The sequence below is a fragment of the Salmo trutta genome, chromosome 14, assembly GCF_901001165.1.
Source record: "Salmo trutta chromosome 14, fSalTru1.1, whole genome shotgun sequence".
Lineage (NCBI taxonomy): Eukaryota > Metazoa > Chordata > Actinopteri > Salmoniformes > Salmonidae > Salmo > Salmo trutta.
This window is the reverse complement of record NC_042970.1, coordinates 76,849,461-76,868,447: the sequence shown is the minus strand read 5'-3', so window position 1 is coordinate 76,868,447 and position 18,987 is coordinate 76,849,461. Positions and strand designations below refer to the sequence as shown.

The following is an 18,987-nucleotide window of genomic DNA, read 5'->3' as shown; positions in this document are numbered from 1 at the left end:
CGCAAACCTGGTTTTCATTCCCCAATCACATTACATGTATTTATTCCTCTGTTCCTCCTCATGTCTTTGTGTAAGATTGTTTGTATGGTACGTGTTTTTTGTACGCACTAGGCTTGCGTGCGTTTTCTCTCGTGTTATTTCACGAAGCCTGTTTGTATACATTTGATGGTTGTGATTGTTTTGCACATTTTACACTTTGCCTTGTTGGTTGGAGGTTTTTTGGACGCAGCTGCGTCCGTCTGTATATTCTCTCCTGCCGAAATAAAGTGTGCGCCTGTTCACAATTCTCTGCTCTCCTTCACCTGACTTCAGCACCAGTACGCTCACGCCTGACATAGTTCCATTTTTAGGTGAACTTCTTTGAAACTCCTGTGTGTCTTTCTAAGCAGGCCACAGACTTTCACTCAACCCGTCTTTTTCAATACCGTATCACTGACTCTGGATCTCTCTCTTTCTCCCCTTTCTCTTTCTCCCCCCTCTCTCTCTCTCTCCCTCCCTCTCTCCCTCCCTCTCTCTCTCTCTCTCTCTCTCTCTCTCTCTCTCTCTCTCTCTCTCTCTCTCTCCCTCTCTGCCCTCTCTGCCTCTCTCTCTCTCTCTCTCTCTCCCTCTCTTCCTCTCTCTCCTCTCTCTCCCTCTCTCTCTCTTCTCTCCCCTCTCTCTCTCTTTCCCCCCCTCTCCTTCTCTCTCTTCCCCCTCTCCTCTCTCTCTCTCCCCCTCCCTCTCTCTCTCTCCCCTCTCTCTTTCTCCCCCCTCTCTCTTTCTCCCTCTCCCTCTCTCTCTCTCTTCTCCCCTCCTCTCTCTCTCTCTCTCTCTCTCTCTTTCTCCCCACTCTCTTTCTCCCCTCTCTCTTTCCCCTCTCTCTCTCTCCCCCTCTCCCTCTCTCTCTCTCTCTCTCTTTCTCCCCTCTCTCTTTCTCCCCTCTCTCTCTCTTTTCCTCCCCACCTCTCTCTCTCTCTCTCTTCATGTTCACACCAATAACCGGATAGGTTTGACCTTACATCAGTACATTAATTACCCAAAGACACAATCAATCATTTTACTATCATTCATCAATTAATTAACACAATTAATCCAGATTGATATTACAGATTAACAGTCCTTTATATGGAGGTTGGAAACAGATCAAGACACATTGGACAGATGGCTTCATCAAACTACAACTCATAATAACGATGATGATCATGGCAGTGCTTGCAAATTGAGTTTAATTGTATACCAACACAATTTCTTGTCTGTCCCAATTAACACCCAATTCCCTATGTAGTGCCCTAAGGCTCTGATCAAAAGTGCACATAGGGAATAGGGTGCCATTTGGGACACACATACATCAAGGTCAAAAACCACCTTCACAGTCAAGGGGAAAATATTACAGTATAGATTATGAATATTGTGCATCAATTATGAATAAAAAAAGCTATATCATACACTATATACCAGTACCAAACAAGCACACATTAGATACCATTGTAATATAATTAACATCACTTAATTATAGTATTTTCTATTTATTTAACCATGTAGGCTTTGATAAGTCAATGTTTTTTCTTCTAGCACAGTAAAACTACAAGGCCTTTTTAAGTGAACATCTTGCTCCCTGGTTTGTTCGCTGTCCGTTTTCACTCTTAGCTGCATCTAGAGAAACAACAACATCAACAGACTGTGAGAATAAAGGCTCTCTAGCTTTCTCACGCTCCCCTCCTATCGACCGTCTTCTTTTTCAGAGATTCCAAACCTCTATCTCTCCCTCGCCCTCTCTCTCTCCCCCCTCCATCTCTCTCATCAGTTAGAGAACTAGGCATCACTTCTTCCTAACCTTGGTGGGCTGTGGGCAGAGGCCCTGACTCTCACTCTCTCTCCCTCCCCCCATCCCTACCTCCTTCCCTCCCTTTTCCTCCTTCCCTCTCTACCTCTCGTTCTCCCTTCTTCCCCCTCCCCCTCTCTCCCTCCCTGCCTCCCTCTCACCTGTTAGAGCAGTAGACATTTCTTCTTCCCGACCTTGGTTGGCTGTGGGCAGAGTACTGCCCTGATAGCCTCATCAAACACTGTCTTCAGGCCACGCTGGGTCAGAGCAGAACACTCCAGGTACTTCACAGAGTCTGGGGAGGGAGGGAGAATGAGGGGGGGGGGAGCGGGAGACAGAGAGAGAGGAATACCGAGAGAGAGAGAGAGAGAGAGAGATTAAATACCACAGTGTGCCATCACAGCAGCAAGATTTGTGACCTGTTGCCACAAGAAAAGGTCAACCAGTGAAGAACAAACACCATTGTAAATACAACCCATATTTATGTTTATTTATTTTCCCTTTTGTACTTTAACTATTTGAACATCATTACAACACTGTATATACATAATATGACATTTGTAATGTCTTCATTCTTTTGGAACTTCTGTGAGTGTAATGTTTACTGTTAATTTTGATTGTTTGTTCACTTTTGTATGTTATCTACTTTACTTGCTTTGGCAATGTTAACATATGTTTCCCATGCCAATAAAGCCCCTTGAATTGAATCGAGAGAGAGAGACACATCAATACTGTGTACATGCAGACAACCCAGATAGGCACTTCATTCTCCATGAACAGTGTGCTGTATGTAAACATTCATCTCAGATATGAATCTGAGGAGATCCAGTCTGAATAGATTGGTACAGCTTCTCTCATTTAATACTAGTCATAGAACACTTGGAAAACAAAATATCAATCAATCAAATGTACTGTATTTTATAAAACCCTATTTACGTCAACTGTTAACACAAAGTGCTTTAGAGTACTTTACAAAATAGATCTCCATCATCATAAAAAGCAATGGATTATTATATGCAATGACCTACCAATGTCCTTGGCCAGCGCTAGGCCTTGTGGGTAGGTGATGGGGGCCAGTTTCTTCTCTTTGAGCTTCTCGATGGTCTCCTTCTCGTCCCTCAGATCCAGCTTAGTACCCACTAGGATGATAGGGGTTGAAGGGCAGTGGTGACGCACCTCCGGGTACCACTAAAGAGAGAGAGAGAGAGAGAGAGAGAGAGAGAGGGGGGGGTGGTGGAGGAGGAGGACGAGGAGAGAGAGAAATGGAGAAAGGGAGGGAGAAATATTTTATTCTCAACTAGTAGCCACCAGTCATCCTCACCTCTGGATGCCACTGTAGAGAGAGAGAGAGAGAGAGAGAGAGAGAGAGAGAGAGAGAGAGAGAGAGAGAGAGAGAGAGAGAGAGAGAGAGAGAGAGAGAGAGAGAGAGAGAGAGACTGTCACGGATCCCTCCGGAACTGTCATTACTCACACCTGGCCCCTGTTCCATTTGATTAGTAATTATATAAGTGTGCCCTTTGTTCACCATTGTCCTGTCGATTATTGTTTCCATGTCCGTTGGTCGTGTGAGTACCTGTGCTCTGTTGTTTTGGCTTTCCTGCCGCGTGTATTGTGCAGATGATTACAGGTCTCGTCCCGTGTGGTATCATTCTGTGCTTGTGTTTGGTACACAGTGTCCTATGATAAATATACTGTATGTTGGTACACTGTGTCCTATGATAAATATACTGTATGTTGGTACACTGTGTCCTATGATAAATATACTGTATGTTGGTACACTGTGTGCTATGATAAATATACTGTATGTTGGTACACAGTGTCCTATGATAAATATACTGTATGTTGGTACACTGTGTCCTATGATAAATATACTGTATGTTGATACACTGTGTCCTATGATAAATATACTGTATGTTGGTACACAGTGTCCTATGATAAATATACTGTATGTTGGTACACTGTGTCCTATGATAAATATACTGTATGTTGATACACTGTGTCCTATGATAAATATACTGTATGTTGGTACACTGTGTCCTATGATAAATATACTGTATGTTGGTACACTGTGTCCTATGATAAATATACTGTATGTTGGTACACTGTGTCCTATGATAAATATACTGTATGTGGGTACACTGTGTCCTATGATAAATATACTGTATGTTGGTACACTGTGTCCTATGATAAATATACTGTATGTGGGTACACTGTGTCCTATGATAAATATACTGTATGTTGGTACACTGTGTCCTATGATAAATATACTGTATGTTGGTACACTGTATCCTATGATAAATATACTGTATGTTGGTACACTGTGTCCTATGATAAATATACTGTATGTTGATACACTGTGTCCTATAATAAATATACTGTATGTTGGTACACTGTGTCCTATGATAAATATACTGTATGTTGGTACACTGTGTCCTATGATAAATATACTGTATGTTGGTACACACACACACACACACACACACACACACACACACACACACACACACACACACACACACACACACACACTTGAGCATACGGATAGAAACTCAACACAAAAGGGAAAGCCTCATTCCATCATGTTGTGACCCATTGCAACACTCTGTGATAATCTAGTATCGGCCTGGAACAATATTTGCGGTATAGGGACCCGGTCGCCATGGCGACAGTAGTAAAACAGCAAGGAGAAACAGAAAACGCAAAAATACTTTTGGCATTGGATGGAGAAGAGAGTGAAGGGGCAACAGAATTAACATGAGTGTATTGTGTAGTGTGGGCTAGCTATTGGGAAAAATCCTTACAAACAAGACTAGCTATTTCTTAAAATCCAGATCCACATTGAGTGTTATGAAGAGTCTCTTCAGAATGAGAAGAGACTAAAAGGCTGTGGATTCTACTCAATAGAATGTGTGTGTGTGTGTGTGTGTCATAGTGACATCACTACTTCTCTATCTGTGCGACACATAGTCTCATTCAGTTAAAACTACGCATATACACTAGACCAAGTATAGACTATCTACATGCACCCTGACATGGACTCCACCTGTGACCGCTGCCAGGTGGACGAGCCACTTTACTGCCCAGCTTCTACTCGTGTCCCATGATCAAACCATACCGGTTCCATATGGTCCATACTCTGTCAGATGTTTGGGGATGCCTAGGGAACTCTGCCCCCTGGAGGCTCTCTTCAGCTCAACTCCAGCCTTGACAAGGTCATGCAAAACAAAGTGTGATGTTGTTGCATGTGTAACGCTGCTGGTCAGATGGTTCATTTTACTGCTCCATCACACACTACATCAGGGCTGTCAAACTCATTTTGACCCTGGGGCCGCAATCACTCATCCACAAGGGCCGGAGGGCCGGAGGGAGGGCCACACGGAAAATCGGTAACCTTTAATCACCGTCAACACTTACAGAAAATAGTCTTCTATCCATCGTTTTAGGAATTTTCGATGCTCCTTAACTGTCTAGCTTTCATTTCAGTTATTATTAGCGAGATGGACACAGTCAAGAAACACCTCTTTTACACTAATTGGGAGGCCTGTCTGTTATACTTAGACTGAACTAGTATGTTGATTGAGAGGAAACATCATTGTTGATTGGTAACATAGACCCAGGTGTTGCTACACCTCTGTTGTAACATTAAATAAATGTGTTCTGATGTCTTTGTCTCATATTACCACTGATATATTTATACTTCCCTTAAATCAGACAGACATTGTGAGGGGCATTTGTTTGAGGGGCGGGACATGAGTTGGGTAGGTTACTTTCTAAATGTAATCCATTACAGTTACTAGTTACCTGTCCAAAACTGTAATCAGTAACGTAACTTTTGGAATACTCAATCCTCAGTAACGTAATCTGATTACTTTCACGCGTTTGGTGTCATCATAGTGGTCTCTGACTGGTCAGACTCACTCAGCTGGAACAAACTTCAACTTCAACGTCTTTTAATGCTGATTTGAATATCATGGAGAAAACAGAAAGGTTTCAGAAATGATTTTGTCACAAACATCCTTTCTGAATTTCATGTAATCCAAGTAGTAATTATCTAGTTTTCAGAAGTATCTGTAATCTGATTGCAATATTTTTGCTGGTAACTTAACTGATTACAGTCGCAGTTTTTTTGTAATCAAATTACATGAAATCAGTTACTCCCCAACCCTGGGCAGGACTGCACGACCCTTTTCCATGGGCCCCTTCCTTGTGCTGTTCTCTGCTCCGGCCCTGACCTGGTTCACCTGACCTGGTTCATCTGACAACAAACATATATTTATTAACATCTGTGTCAGGAGCTGGACTGGGAGGGAGTCTCTGTCAGTGGAGGCTGCTGAGGGGAGGACACACTGGGATTGGGTCTCTGGGGAGGGGGTGGAGCAGCCTGGGAGTGGGTCTCTGGGGAGGGGGTGGAGCAGCCTGGGTGTGGGTCTCTGGGGAGGGAGTGGAGCGGCCTGGGAGTGGATCTCTGGGGAGAGGGTGGAGCAGCCTGGGAGTGGATCTCTGGGGAGGGGGTGGAGCGGCCTGGGAGTGCGTCTCTGGGGAGAGGGTGGAGCAGCCTGGGAGTGGGTCTCTGGGGAGGGGGTGGAGCAGCCTGGGAGTGGATCTCTGGGGAGAGGGTGGAGCAGCCTGGGAGTGGGTCTCTGGGGAGGGGGTAGAGCAGCCTGGGAGTGGGTCTCTGGGGAGGGGGTGGAGAAGCCTGGGAGTGGGTCTCTGGGGAGGGAGTGGAGCAGCCTGGGAGTGGGTCTCTGGGGAGGGGGTGGAGCAGCCTGGGAGTGGGTCTCTGGGGAGAGGGTGGAGCAGCCTGGGAGTGGTTCTCTGGGGAGAGGGTGGAGAGGCCTCACTTCAGAGACCATTTCAAACATTGCTGTCATATGACATGATTATGTGTTAATGTCTTTGTATTTGAACACTACAGAACTCCTGTGTTAAAATAAATAAACAATTATTGTTTAATATTAATATTATTTTCTAAACATTGACCTTGTGTGGCGGGGCTGCCTGGCCCTCTCCCGGGGGACCCATCCCTTTGTGGCCCTCTGCTCCGGCCCTGACCCAATGCACCTGACATCTAATAGATATTTCACACCTTCATCGTCTGGTTGGGCGACGGAGCGGGGGCACGGGGGGAGGGGGGGGGGTCTTCGGGGGAGGGGTGGGTTCCCTCACTATGGAGGCCAATGCTTGCTATCAATATGTTCATGGCTTATTGCAGTGTGAAATAAGTCCTATTTGAGAATTTATGTCACACCACCACCCTCTCTCCACCTGAAGAAGGAAATTATTGTTTTGTTATGTTGCATCATTAAAGCTACAATCCTTAATCGAAACAATAACAAACCGCCCGTTTCGCTAAAAAGCTACGGTAAGGGGCTGGAGAAATGTAACCATTCTCAAATTCATAGACAGAGCTAAGGATGCAAGGAATGACCATCCATGATATCAAATGTAGCATTTTTAAACATGTTTTGAGGCTATACAGTATTAGTCTACATTTGAGTAAAACAAGTTTATATTTTGGGTTCTGATGGGGTACGACAGTTGATCTAAGCTCATGAGGCATTTATAAGGTATATTCTTCATCAATCAATAGCTACATATTAGTCATTTATACGTCCAAAAATGGATGCAGCACCTAAGGATTCTAGCTTTAATATGTGGAAACCAATATGGTCAATAGTAGGACATGCACTTTGAATACCAACTGACATTTCCATTAGGGCTCAATTTAATTCACCTCCATACAGCTTTATGTATTATGGGACTTAATTCAACTTTGGTTCAGTCAATTCTGCAGGCTGAATATTAAATGACCAATTAACATGTTGAAAAGACATCATAGAAAATAATAGGGAAATTTCAATGAATGAATGATTGAATTTTAGAAGGCCAACCCAGACTGTGATAGATACAGGTAGAATCTAGAGATGATCACCTTGGCTCTGACGTTCTCATAGGAGGCTGGGCTCACCAGAGAGAAACAGATGAGGAACACATCCTAAGAGAGAGAGAGAGAGAGAGAGAGCTCTATGCATTAACACAGGACACCGGACTCAATTAGGTTTGTGTGTGTGTGTGTGTGTATATTATATATAAATAAATGTGTGTGTGTGTGAGTGTGTGTACCGTCTGTGGGTAGGACAGTGGTCTCAGTCTGTCATAGTCCTCCTGTCCTGCTGTATCCCAGAGACCCAGGTTGACTGGCTTACTGTCCACCATCACATTGGCTGAGTAGTTATCAAAGCTGAGGGAGAGAACACACACACTTTTCTAGTGTACTGTACATATCAAGTGTGTGTGTGTGTGTGTGTGTGTGTGTGTGTGTGTGTGTGTGTGTGCGTGTGCGTGTGCGTGTACTCACACAGTAGGGATATATTCTCCAGGGAAAGCGTTGGTTGTGTAGCTGATGAGAAGACATGTTTTCCCCACAGCTCTAAAACACACAGGGAAAATACACATCAACGTTTTCAATAGGACTCAATGGTCATTTAACCATTACTGGGGAAAATGCAACGTCCCACTGTGAAAACACTGGTTGAATCAACGTTGTTTCCGTGTCATTTCAGGGGAAAAAAGACGTGACGACATTGAATCAACGTACAAAACTGATTGAATTTGCAAAAAGTCATCAACTTTTAACCTAAATCCAATGACCTGATGACATTTTTGTTGATTTCATGTTGAGTTCATGTTAGTTGACAACTGAACCAAATGTAAATTAAACTAGATGTTCTTCACACCGTTTAAACACATGAAATAGACAATGAAAACATTGAAGCATTTTCAAGGCTCTGTTCCATATCCAACAGCTCAATCAAACGACTCCTCTCTGAACAAACGACTCCTCTCTGAACAAACGACTCCTCTCTGAGCAAACGACTCCTCTCTGAACAAACAACTCCTCTCTGAACAAAGGAAGCCGGGGTTGGCCATAAACAACAAGTAAGCATATTTCAAGGTGAATCAACCAATCGCATTCCATTACCCCAACGTGTCCTGTCATGTCTCAACTTCATCAACATCATGACTTGGTTTAGAACTACGTCAGGGTGTTGAGTAATACCTGAACCTCATATAGCCAACTTAAGCCAAGTCTATCATCTTTCTCATCGGCGGACATCTTGTTTTTCCACTGAACCGTTGTTCAAGAAGACGTAGCATAGCCTCCTAGTATGATGACTACAGGTCTCTATTTCTCAGTCTATCTCCTTCCTCATTGAAAACAACCTGCTTCTTCATCACATTAGATATGAGAAAATAAACAAACACAAATACTATGTCATTTTTCAGTGTGTTTTGTACTCAATATTTCCATTTGTGTCATTTTTACAAACACTCATATCCAGCCTGCTACTCACAGAGGTCACAGAGGTTGACAAGGGCTCATAACCACGGCAACCAGAGTAGGTCACATGGTTTACAGGAAGCCAGCTTGTGTTTTAGAGAGTGATGAGTCTGTCTGAGTTTTACCATAACCTCCTTCCTCCTTCACCAAAACCCCTTGTTTAAGAGACAGAGGCTGGGGAAAATTTCTGCCTATTATTTGGCATATTATAAAACAGCTAATCGTGATACACATACAATACTGTAACATATAGAGCTAATGTTACAAGCAGGGGGCTTGTGAAAATGATGCTGACAAAATGTGCCAATGGGAACTGGGCCTGTATTCACAAAGCATCTCAGACAAGGCGTGCTGATCTAGGATCAGGTCCCCCGTGTCTTGTTCTTTGTGATCTCAAAGCCTAAACTGATTCTAGATCAGCACTCCTACTCTGAGACACTTTGTGAATACGAGCCCTGATTAAAACTGTCAGTCAGTCAGCACTGAAAAACAGGAAATACATCCTTTTTGGTATTTATCTCACATTCATTCTGTTTTTCTGACTATCTTACTAGACGTCTGGTAATGGTGCGCTCTCTCTCTTTCACTCTCTCTCTCTCATTCCCCAGCTCTCTCTCTTTCACTCTCTCTCTCGCTCATCCCCCAGCTCTCTATCTTTCACTCTCTCTCTCTCATCCCCCAGCTCTATATCTTTCTCTCTCTCTCCCCCAGCTCTCTCTTTCATTCTCTCTCTCTCTCTCATCCCCCAGCTCTCTATCTTTCACTCTCTCTCTCTCATCCCCCAGCTCTCTCTTTCACTCTCTCTCTCTCTCTCTCTCTCTCTCTCTCTCTCTCTCATCCCCCAGCTCTCTATCTTTCTCTCTCTCTCCCCCAGCTCTCTCTCTCTCTTTCATTCTCTCTCTCATCTCCCAGCTCTCTATCTTTCACTCTCTCTCTCTCTCTCATCCCCCAGCTCTCTATCTTTCACTCTCTCTCTCTCGCTCATCCCCCAGCTCTCTATCTTTCACTCTCTCTCTCTCGCTCATCCCCCAGCTCTCTATCTTTCACTCTCTCTCTCGCTCATCCCCCAGCTCTCTATCTTTCACTCTCTCTCTCCCCAGCTCTCTCTCTCTCTCTTTCATTCTCTCTCTCATCCCCCAGCTCTCTCTCTTTCACTCTCTCTCTCTCTCATCCCCAGCTCTCTATCTTTCACTCTCTCTCTCTCGCTCATCCCCCAGCTCTCTATCTTTCTCTCTCTCTCTCTCTCTCTCATCCCCCAGCTCTCTATCTTTCTCTCTCTCTCTCTAAATTCATTTCAAGGGGCTTTATTGGCATGGGAAACATATGTTTACATTGCCAAAACAAGTGAAATGGACAAACAAAAGTAAAATAAACAATAAAAAGTGAATGTCAAATGTCATATTATGTGTATATACAGTGTTGTGACGATGTGCAAATAGTTAAAGTACAAAAGGAAAATAAATAAACATAAATATAGGTTGTTTTTAAAATGGTGTTTGTTCTTCACTGGTTGCCCTTTTCTTGTGGCAACAGGTCACAAATATTGCTGCTGTGATGGCACACCATGGTATTTCAACCAGTAGATATGGGAGTTTATCAAAATTGGATTTGTTTTCAAATTCTTTGTGGTCTGTGTAATCTGAGAGAAATATGTGTCTCTAATATGGTCATACATATTACTTCCCTGTGGCTCAGTTGGTAGAGCATGGTGTTTGCAACGCCAGGTTTGTGGGTTTGATTCCCACGAGGGGCCAGTACCAAAAAAAATAAAAAATGCATGAAATGTATGCATTCACAACTGTAAGTCGCTCTGGATAAGAGCGTCTGCTAGATGACTAAAATGTACATTTGTTAGGAAGTGAAGCTCAGTTTCCACCTCATTTTGAGAGCCAGGTCTGCCTACTGCAACCTTTCTCAATAGCAAGGCAATGCTCACTGAGTCTGTACATAGTCAAAGATTTCCTTCATTTTGTGTCAGTCACAGTCGTCAGGTATTTTGCCACTGTGTACTCTCTGTTTAGGGCCAAAATTGTCTCTCATCTCCCACCTTTCTCTCACCATTCACTCTTCGCTTTATATGAGAGTGTGGCCTATACTCTTAGAAAAAAGTTGTTATCTAGAACCTAAAATGGTTCTTCAGCTGTCGCCATAGGAGAACCCTTTGAAAAACACTTTCAGTTCAAGGTAGAACTCTTTTGGGTTCCATGTAGAACCCTTTCCACAGAGGGTTCTATATGGAACCCATGATCTCCCTCTCCTCCTTCTCTCTTACCACCCATCCCTTTACAATCACCTGTTTAGGTAAATCATCTAATGAATATCAACCTGTGAAGTGACCTCACCCATTAGTGTACACTAAAAACAGGTTGTTTACACTCTCCATGTCCCAAATGGCACACTATTCCCTACTTAGTGCACTACTTGGGAATAGGGTGTAATTTGGTACACAGACAATAACTGCCTGGACACTGATGTCCCCTCATCTTTGTATAGCTGATGGACTTCATGACACAATGAATATGACAACAACAACACTCCCCTCTCTGTAAGGCCATGTTCACCTCTCCTAACAATATGACCTCTACCTCATCATTTCTCAGTGTCCTAGTAAACCAGGTCTGATAGGACACTCTCCTCTCCTAACAATAGGACCTCTACCTCATCATCTCTCAGTTTCCTAGTAAACCAGGTCTGATAGGACACTCTCCTCTCCTAACAATAGGACCTCTACCTCATCATCTCTCAGTGTCCTAGTAAACCAGGTCTGATAGGACACTCTCCTCTCCTAACAATAAGACCTCTACCTCATCAGCTTTCAGTGTCCTAGTAAACCAGGTCTGATAGGACACTCTCCTCTCCTAACAATATGACCTCTACCTCATCATCTCTCAGTGTCCTAGTAAACCAGGTCTGATAGGACACTCTCCTCTCCTAACAATAAGACCTCTACCTCATCATCTCTCAGTGTCCTAGTAAACCAGGTCTGATAGGACACTCTCCTCTCCTAACAATGTGACCTCTACCTCATCAGCTTTCAGTGTCCTAGTAAACCAGGTCTGATAGGACACTCTCCTCTCCTAACAATATGACCTCTACCTCATCATCTCTCAGTGTCCTAGTAAACCAGGTCTGATAGGACACTCTCCTCTCCTAACAATAAGACCTCTACCTCATCAGCTTTCAGTGTCCTAGTAAACCAGGTCTGATAGGACACTCTCCTCTCCTAACAATATGACCTCTACCTCATCATCTCTCAGTGTCCTAGTAAACCAGGTCTGATAGGACACTCTCCTCTCCTAACAATAAGACCTCTACCTCATCATCTCTCTGTGTCCTAGTAAACCAGGTCTGATAGGACACTCTCCTCTCCTAACAATATGACCTCTACCTCATCAGCTTTCAGTGTCCTAGTAAACCAGGTCTGATAGGACACTCTCCTCTCCTAACAATATGACCTCTACCTCATCATCTCTCAGTGTCCTAGTAAACCAGGTCTGATAGGACACTCTCCTCTCCTAACAATATGACCTCTACCTCATCAGCTTTCAGTGTCCTAGTAAACCAGGTCTGATAGGACACTCTCCTCTCCTAACAATATGACCTCTACCTCATCTCTCAGTGTCCTAGTAAACCAGGTCTGATAGGACACTCTCCTCTCCTAACAATATGACCTCTACCTTATCTCTCAGTGTCCTAGTAAACCAGGTCTGATAGGACACTCTCCTCTCCTAACAATAAGACCTCTACCTCATCATCTCTCAGTGTCCTAGTAAACCAGGTCTGATAGGACACTCTCCTCTCCTAACAATAATACCTCTACCTCATCAGCTTTCAGTGTCCTAGTAAACCAGGTCTGATAGGACACTCTCCTCTCCTAACAATATGACCTCTACCTCATCAGCTTTCAGTGTCCTAGTAAACCAGGTCTGATAGGACACTCTCCTCTCCTAACAATATGACCTCTACCTCATCTCTCAGTGTCCTAGTAAACCAGGTCTGATAGGACACTCTCCTCTTCTAACAATAGGTCCTCTACCTCATCATCTCTCAGTTTCCTGGTAAACCAGGTCTGATAGGACACTCTCCTCTCCTAACAATATGACCTCTACCTCATAATCTCTCAGTGTCCTAGTAAACCAGGTCTGATAGGACACTCTCCTCTCCTAACAATATGACCTCTACCTCATCATCTCTCAGTGTCCTAGTAAACCAGGTCTGATAGGACACTCTCCTCTCCTAACAATAAGACCTCTACCTCATCATCTCTCAGTGTCCTAGTAAACCAGGTCTGATAGGACACTCTCCCCTCCTAACAATATGACCTCTACCTCATCAGCTTTCAGTGTCCTAGTAAACCAGGTCTGATAGGACACTCTCCTCTCCTAACAATAGGACCTCTACCTCATCATCTCTCAGTGTCCTAGTAAACCAGGTCTGATAGGACACTCTCCTCTCCTAACAATATGACCTCTACCTCATCATCTCTCAGTGTCCTAGTAAACCAGGTCTGATAGGATACTCTCCTCTCCTAACAATATGACCTCTACCTCATCTCTCAGTGTCCTAGTAAACCAGGTCTGATAGGACACTCTCCTCTCCTAACAATAAGACCTCTACCTCATCATCTCTCAGTGTCCTAGTAAACCAGGTCTGATAGGACACTCTCCTCTCCTAACAATATGACCTCTACCTCATCAGCTTTCAGTGTCCTAGTAAACCAGGTCTGATAGGACACTCTCCTCTCCTAACAATAGGACCTCTACCTCATCATCTCTCAGTGTCCTAGTAAACCAGGTCTGATAGGACACTCTCCTCTCCTAACAATAAGACCTTTACCTCATCATCTCTCAGTGTCCTAGTAAACCAGGTCTGATAGGACACTCTCCTCTCCTAACAATATGACCTCTACCTCATCAGCTTTCAGTGTCCTAGTAAACCAGGTCTGATAGGACACTCTCCTCTCCTAACAATAGGACCTCTACCTCATCATCTCTCAGTGTCCTAGTAAACCAGGTCTGATAGGACACTCTCCTCTCCTAACAATATGACCTCTACCTCATCATCTCTCAGTGTCCTAGTAAACCAGGTCTGATAGGATACTCTCCTCTCCTAACAATATGACCTCTACCTCATCATCTCTCAGTGTCCTAGTAAACCAGGTCTGATAGGACACTCTCCTCTCCTAACAATATGACCTCTACCTCATCATCTCTCAGTGTCCTAGTAAACCAGGTCTGATAGGACACTCTCCTCTCCTAACAATAGGACCTCTACCTCATCATCTCTCAGTGTCCTAGTAAACCAGGTCTGATAGGACACTCTCCTCTCCTAACAATATGACCTCTACCTCATCATCTCTCAGTGTCCTAGTAAACCAGGTCTGATAGGACACTCTCCTCTCCTAACAATAAGACCTCTACCTCATCATCTCTCAGTGTCCTAGTAAACCAGGTCTGATAGGACACTCTCCTCTCCTAACAATAAGACCTCTACCTCATCAGCTTTCAGTGTCCTAGTAAACCAGGTCTGATAGGACACTCTCCTCTCCTAACAATATGACCTCTACCTCATCATCTCTCAGTGTCCTAGTAAACCAGGTCTGATAGGACACTCTCCTCTCCTAACAATAAGACCTCTACCTCATCATCTCTCTGTGTCCTAGTAAACCAGGTCTGATAGGACACTCTCCTCTCCTAACAATATGACCTCTACCTCATCAGCTTTCAGTGTCCTAGTAAACCAGGTCTGATAGGACACTCTCCTCTCCTAACAATATGACCTCTACCTCATCATCTCTCAGTGTCCTAGTAAACCAGGTCTGATAGGACACTCTCCTCTCCTAACAATATGACCTCTACCTCATCAGCTTTCAGTGTCCTAGTAAACCAGGTCTGATAGGACACTCTCCTCTCCTAACAATATGACCTCTACCTCATCTCTCAGTGTCCTAGTAAACCAGGTCTGATAGGACACTCTCCTCTCCTAACAATATGACCTCTACCTTATCTCTCAGTGTCCTAGTAAACCAGGTCTGATAGGACACTCTCCTCTCCTAACAATAAGACCTCTACCTCATCATCTCTCAGTGTCCTAGTAAACCAGGTCTGATAGGACACTCTCCTCTCCTAACAATAATACCTCTACCTCATCAGCTTTCAGTGTCCTAGTAAACCAGGTCTGATAGGACACTCTCCTCTCCTAACAATATGACCTCTACCTCATCAGCTTTCAGTGTCCTAGTAAACCAGGTCTGATAGGACACTCTCCTCTCCTAACAATATGACCTCTACCTCATCTCTCAGTGTCCTAGTAAACCAGGTCTGATAGGACACTCTCCTCTTCTAACAATAGGTCCTCTACCTCATCATCTCTCAGTTTCCTGGTAAACCAGGTCTGATAGGACACTCTCCTCTCCTAACAATATGACCTCTACCTCATAATCTCTCAGTGTCCTAGTAAACCAGGTCTGATAGGACACTCTCCTCTCCTAACAATATGACCTCTACCTCATCATCTCTCAGTGTCCTAGTAAACCAGGTCTGATAGGACACTCTCCTCTCCTAACAATAAGACCTCTACCTCATCATCTCTCAGTGTCCTAGTAAACCAGGTCTGATAGGACACTCTCCCCTCCTAACAATATGACCTCTACCTCATCAGCTTTCAGTGTCCTAGTAAACCAGGTCTGATAGGACACTCTCCTCTCCTAACAATAGGACCTCTACCTCATCATCTCTCAGTGTCCTAGTAAACCAGGTCTGATAGGACACTCTCCTCTCCTAACAATATGACCTCTACCTCATCATCTCTCAGTGTCCTAGTAAACCAGGTCTGATAGGATACTCTCCTCTCCTAACAATATGACCTCTACCTCATCTCTCAGTGTCCTAGTAAACCAGGTCTGATAGGACACTCTCCTCTCCTAACAATAAGACCTCTACCTCATCATCTCTCAGTGTCCTAGTAAACCAGGTCTGATAGGACACTCTCCTCTCCTAACAATATGACCTCTACCTCATCAGCTTTCAGTGTCCTAGTAAACCAGGTCTGATAGGACACTCTCCTCTCCTAACAATAGGACCTCTACCTCATCATCTCTCAGTGTCCTAGTAAACCAGGTCTGATAGGACACTCTCCTCTCCTAACAATAAGACCTTTACCTCATCATCTCTCAGTGTCCTAGTAAACCAGGTCTGATAGGACACTCTCCTCTCCTAACAATATGACCTCTACCTCATCAGCTTTCAGTGTCCTAGTAAACCAGGTCTGATAGGACACTCTCCTCTCCTAACAATAGGACCTCTACCTCATCATCTCTCAGTGTCCTAGTAAACCAGGTCTGATAGGACACTCTCCTCTCCTAACAATATGACCTCTACCTCATCATCTCTCAGTGTCCTAGTAAACCAGGTCTGATAGGATACTCTCCTCTCCTAACAATATGACCTCTACCTCATCTCTCAGTGTCCTAGTAAACCAGGTCTGATAGGACACTCTCCTCTCCTAACAATAAGACCTCTACCTCATCATCTCTCAGTGTCCTAGTAAACCAGGTCTGATAGGACACTCTCCTCTCCTAACAATGTGACCTCTACCTCATCAGCTTTCAGTGTCCTAGTAAACCAGGTCTGATAGGACACTCTCCTCTCCTAACAATAGGACCTCTACCTCATCATCTCTCAGTGTCCTAGTAAACCAGGTCTGATAGGACACTCTCCTCTCCTAACAATATGACCTCTACCTCATCATCTCTCAGTGTCCTAGTAAACCAGGTCTGATAGGACACTCTCCTCTCCTAACAATATGACCTCTACCTCATCATCTCTCAGTGTCCTAGTAAACCAGGTCTGATAGGACACTCTCCTCTCCTAACAATAGGACCTCTACCTCATCATCTCTCAGTGTCCTAGTAAACCAGGTCTGATAGGACACTCTCCTCTCCTAACAATATGACCTCTACTTCATCATCTCTCAGTGTCCTAGTAAACCAGGTCTGATAGGACACTCTCCTCTCCTAACAATAGGACCTCTACCTCATCATCTCTCAGTGTCCTAGTAAACCAGGTCTGATAGGACACTCTCCTCTTCTAACAATAGGACCTCTACCTCATCATCTCTCAGTGTCCTAGTAAACCAGGTCTGATAGGACACTCTCCTCTCCTAACAATATGACCTCTACCTCATCATCTCTCAGTGTCCTAGTAAACCAGGTCTGATAGGACACCTTGGGGTCCAGTGTTTTAACATACATCACAGTTCCATGAATTCACAGACAATGTGAAGAATGAGAACAGAAATGGGGGCCTCCATACATACTGTAGATGAAAAACCTGACTTTTGTCACTGACCCATCAAACAAACTGAGCGTGACATGACACACCTTTGAGTTGCAAAACACAACCTTGAACATGTCAGACAAGTGAACTGAAATCAAGCTGTATACACTATAAATAGGACTGAATCCATGTGTTATGACCATCAATACAGAGATTTACCAGCCACTCTATTCTATTCTATTATGAGCCAATCAAATCACTCCTTCATGATGTGTGTATTTACCTTGTTTCAGCTGCTCTGAACTACACATGTTATGTGTCCCAAATGGCATCCTATTCCTCATATAGTGCCTTACTGTTGAACAAGGCCCAGGGGCTCTGGTGAAAAGTAGTGCACTACATAGGGAATTAGGTGCCATTTGGGACACTGCCCCAGTGATCCTCTTACACGCCAGCATTTGAAATGCATGTCCTGGCGTGTCTGATACAGCTGCTATGACTGTGTTGGTTTCTCCTATCCACAACCAAGACTGTCCCATGTTACATAGTGCTCTATTCTGCCATACGAGTCCATTGAAGTTGGCTTTGGGGTTCAGATTCAATGGAGCTGGATGAAAGATAGTAGTTGTCTGTTAGTCAACTAATGATGAACTAAGTAATGAGTAGTAGGGAACTGTACTAACTGTGGAGGCTATTTTAACTCTTTCTCTTTGGATACACCTGATTAGTAATATCAACAAACCTCTGGGTCTCTCAACAGACTCATGTTCATCATCTGTTACAGGATTTGTGAATGAAAATATCTGTACATGTATTTCTATAGATGTAAAAAGAGAACAGAAAGAGAAGAACTTGAAGTCACCCAGAACAGAGAAAGTGAAGACATCAACAAGCATCCACTCTTGGCTTCGTAAACTGAGAGGCCAACAAAAGTCATATAGGGTTCGATCGCTCATTGAACCAATGACTAAACCACAGCGTTACGATATCATGTGATAAAATAAAATGAAAAACACTTACCCATCTCCCACAACAACACATTTGATAGCCTGCATCCTGCTTAGCTTGAGTCAGCTCCCGCTTCTCTCTGTGTAACAGTCTCTGAGAGTTTCAGACAGAGAGAAAATAACTGCAACTCCACGCCTCATGCAACAGCAGGAAGTTGCTACAGCACTCACCTCTCTCTCTCTCTCTCTCGATTACTGAGTGATCTCTCTCTCTCTCTCCCTCTCTCTCTCTGTCTCTCTCCCTCTCTCTCGATTACTGAGTGATCTCTCTCTCTCTCTGTCTCTCTCCCTCTCTCTCGATTACTGAGTGATCTCTCTCTCTCTCTCCCTCTCTCTCTCTGTCTCTCTCCCTCTCTCTCGATTACTGAGTGATCTCTCTCTCTCTCTCCCTCTCTCTCTCTGTCTCTCTCCCTCTCTCTCGATTACTGAGTGATCTCTCTCTCTCTCTGTCTCTCTCCCTCTCTCTCGATTACTGAGTGATCTCTCTCTCTCTCTGTCTCTCTCCCTCTCTCTCGATTACTGAGTGATCTCTCTCTCTGTCTCTCTCCCTCTCTCTCGATT

General features: G+C 44.0%; 1 protein-coding gene across 1 annotated transcript; it reads right to left on the bottom strand.

Annotated features, from left to right (window-relative positions):
* Window positions 1–1,076: 1,076 nt before the first annotated feature.
* LOC115147435 (ras-related C3 botulinum toxin substrate 2-like) lies at window positions 1,077–18,624 on the bottom strand. The gene is made up of 7 exons (XM_029689675.1): window positions 18,440–18,624; window positions 8,160–8,231; window positions 7,925–8,042; window positions 7,734–7,796; window positions 2,830–2,989; window positions 1,963–2,096; window positions 1,077–1,632 (listed from the first exon to the last, which is right to left on the bottom strand). The coding sequence occupies exons 1-6, from the start codon at window positions 18,472–18,474 to the stop codon at window positions 1,966–1,968; spliced, it is 579 nt and encodes a 192-aa protein (XP_029545535.1). The 5' UTR covers window positions 18,475–18,624; the 3' UTR covers window positions 1,077–1,632; window positions 1,963–1,965.
* Window positions 18,625–18,987: the final 363 nt, after the last annotated feature.

Excerpts from the sequence above, each read along its gene's own strand:
- LOC115147435 (XM_029689675.1), bottom strand. The coding sequence starts at position 18,474 with ATGCAGGCTATCAAATGTGTTGTTGTGGGAGATGG. Across the intron at positions 8,043-8,159 it reads GGAGAATATATCCCTACTGT|CTTTGATAACTACTCAGCCA; the intron begins GTGAGTACACGC and ends TCTCTCCCTCAG. Across the intron at positions 2,097-2,829 it reads AGCGCTGGCCAAGGACATTG|ACTCTGTGAAGTACCTGGAG; the intron begins GTAGGTCATTGC and ends CTCCCTCCCCAG.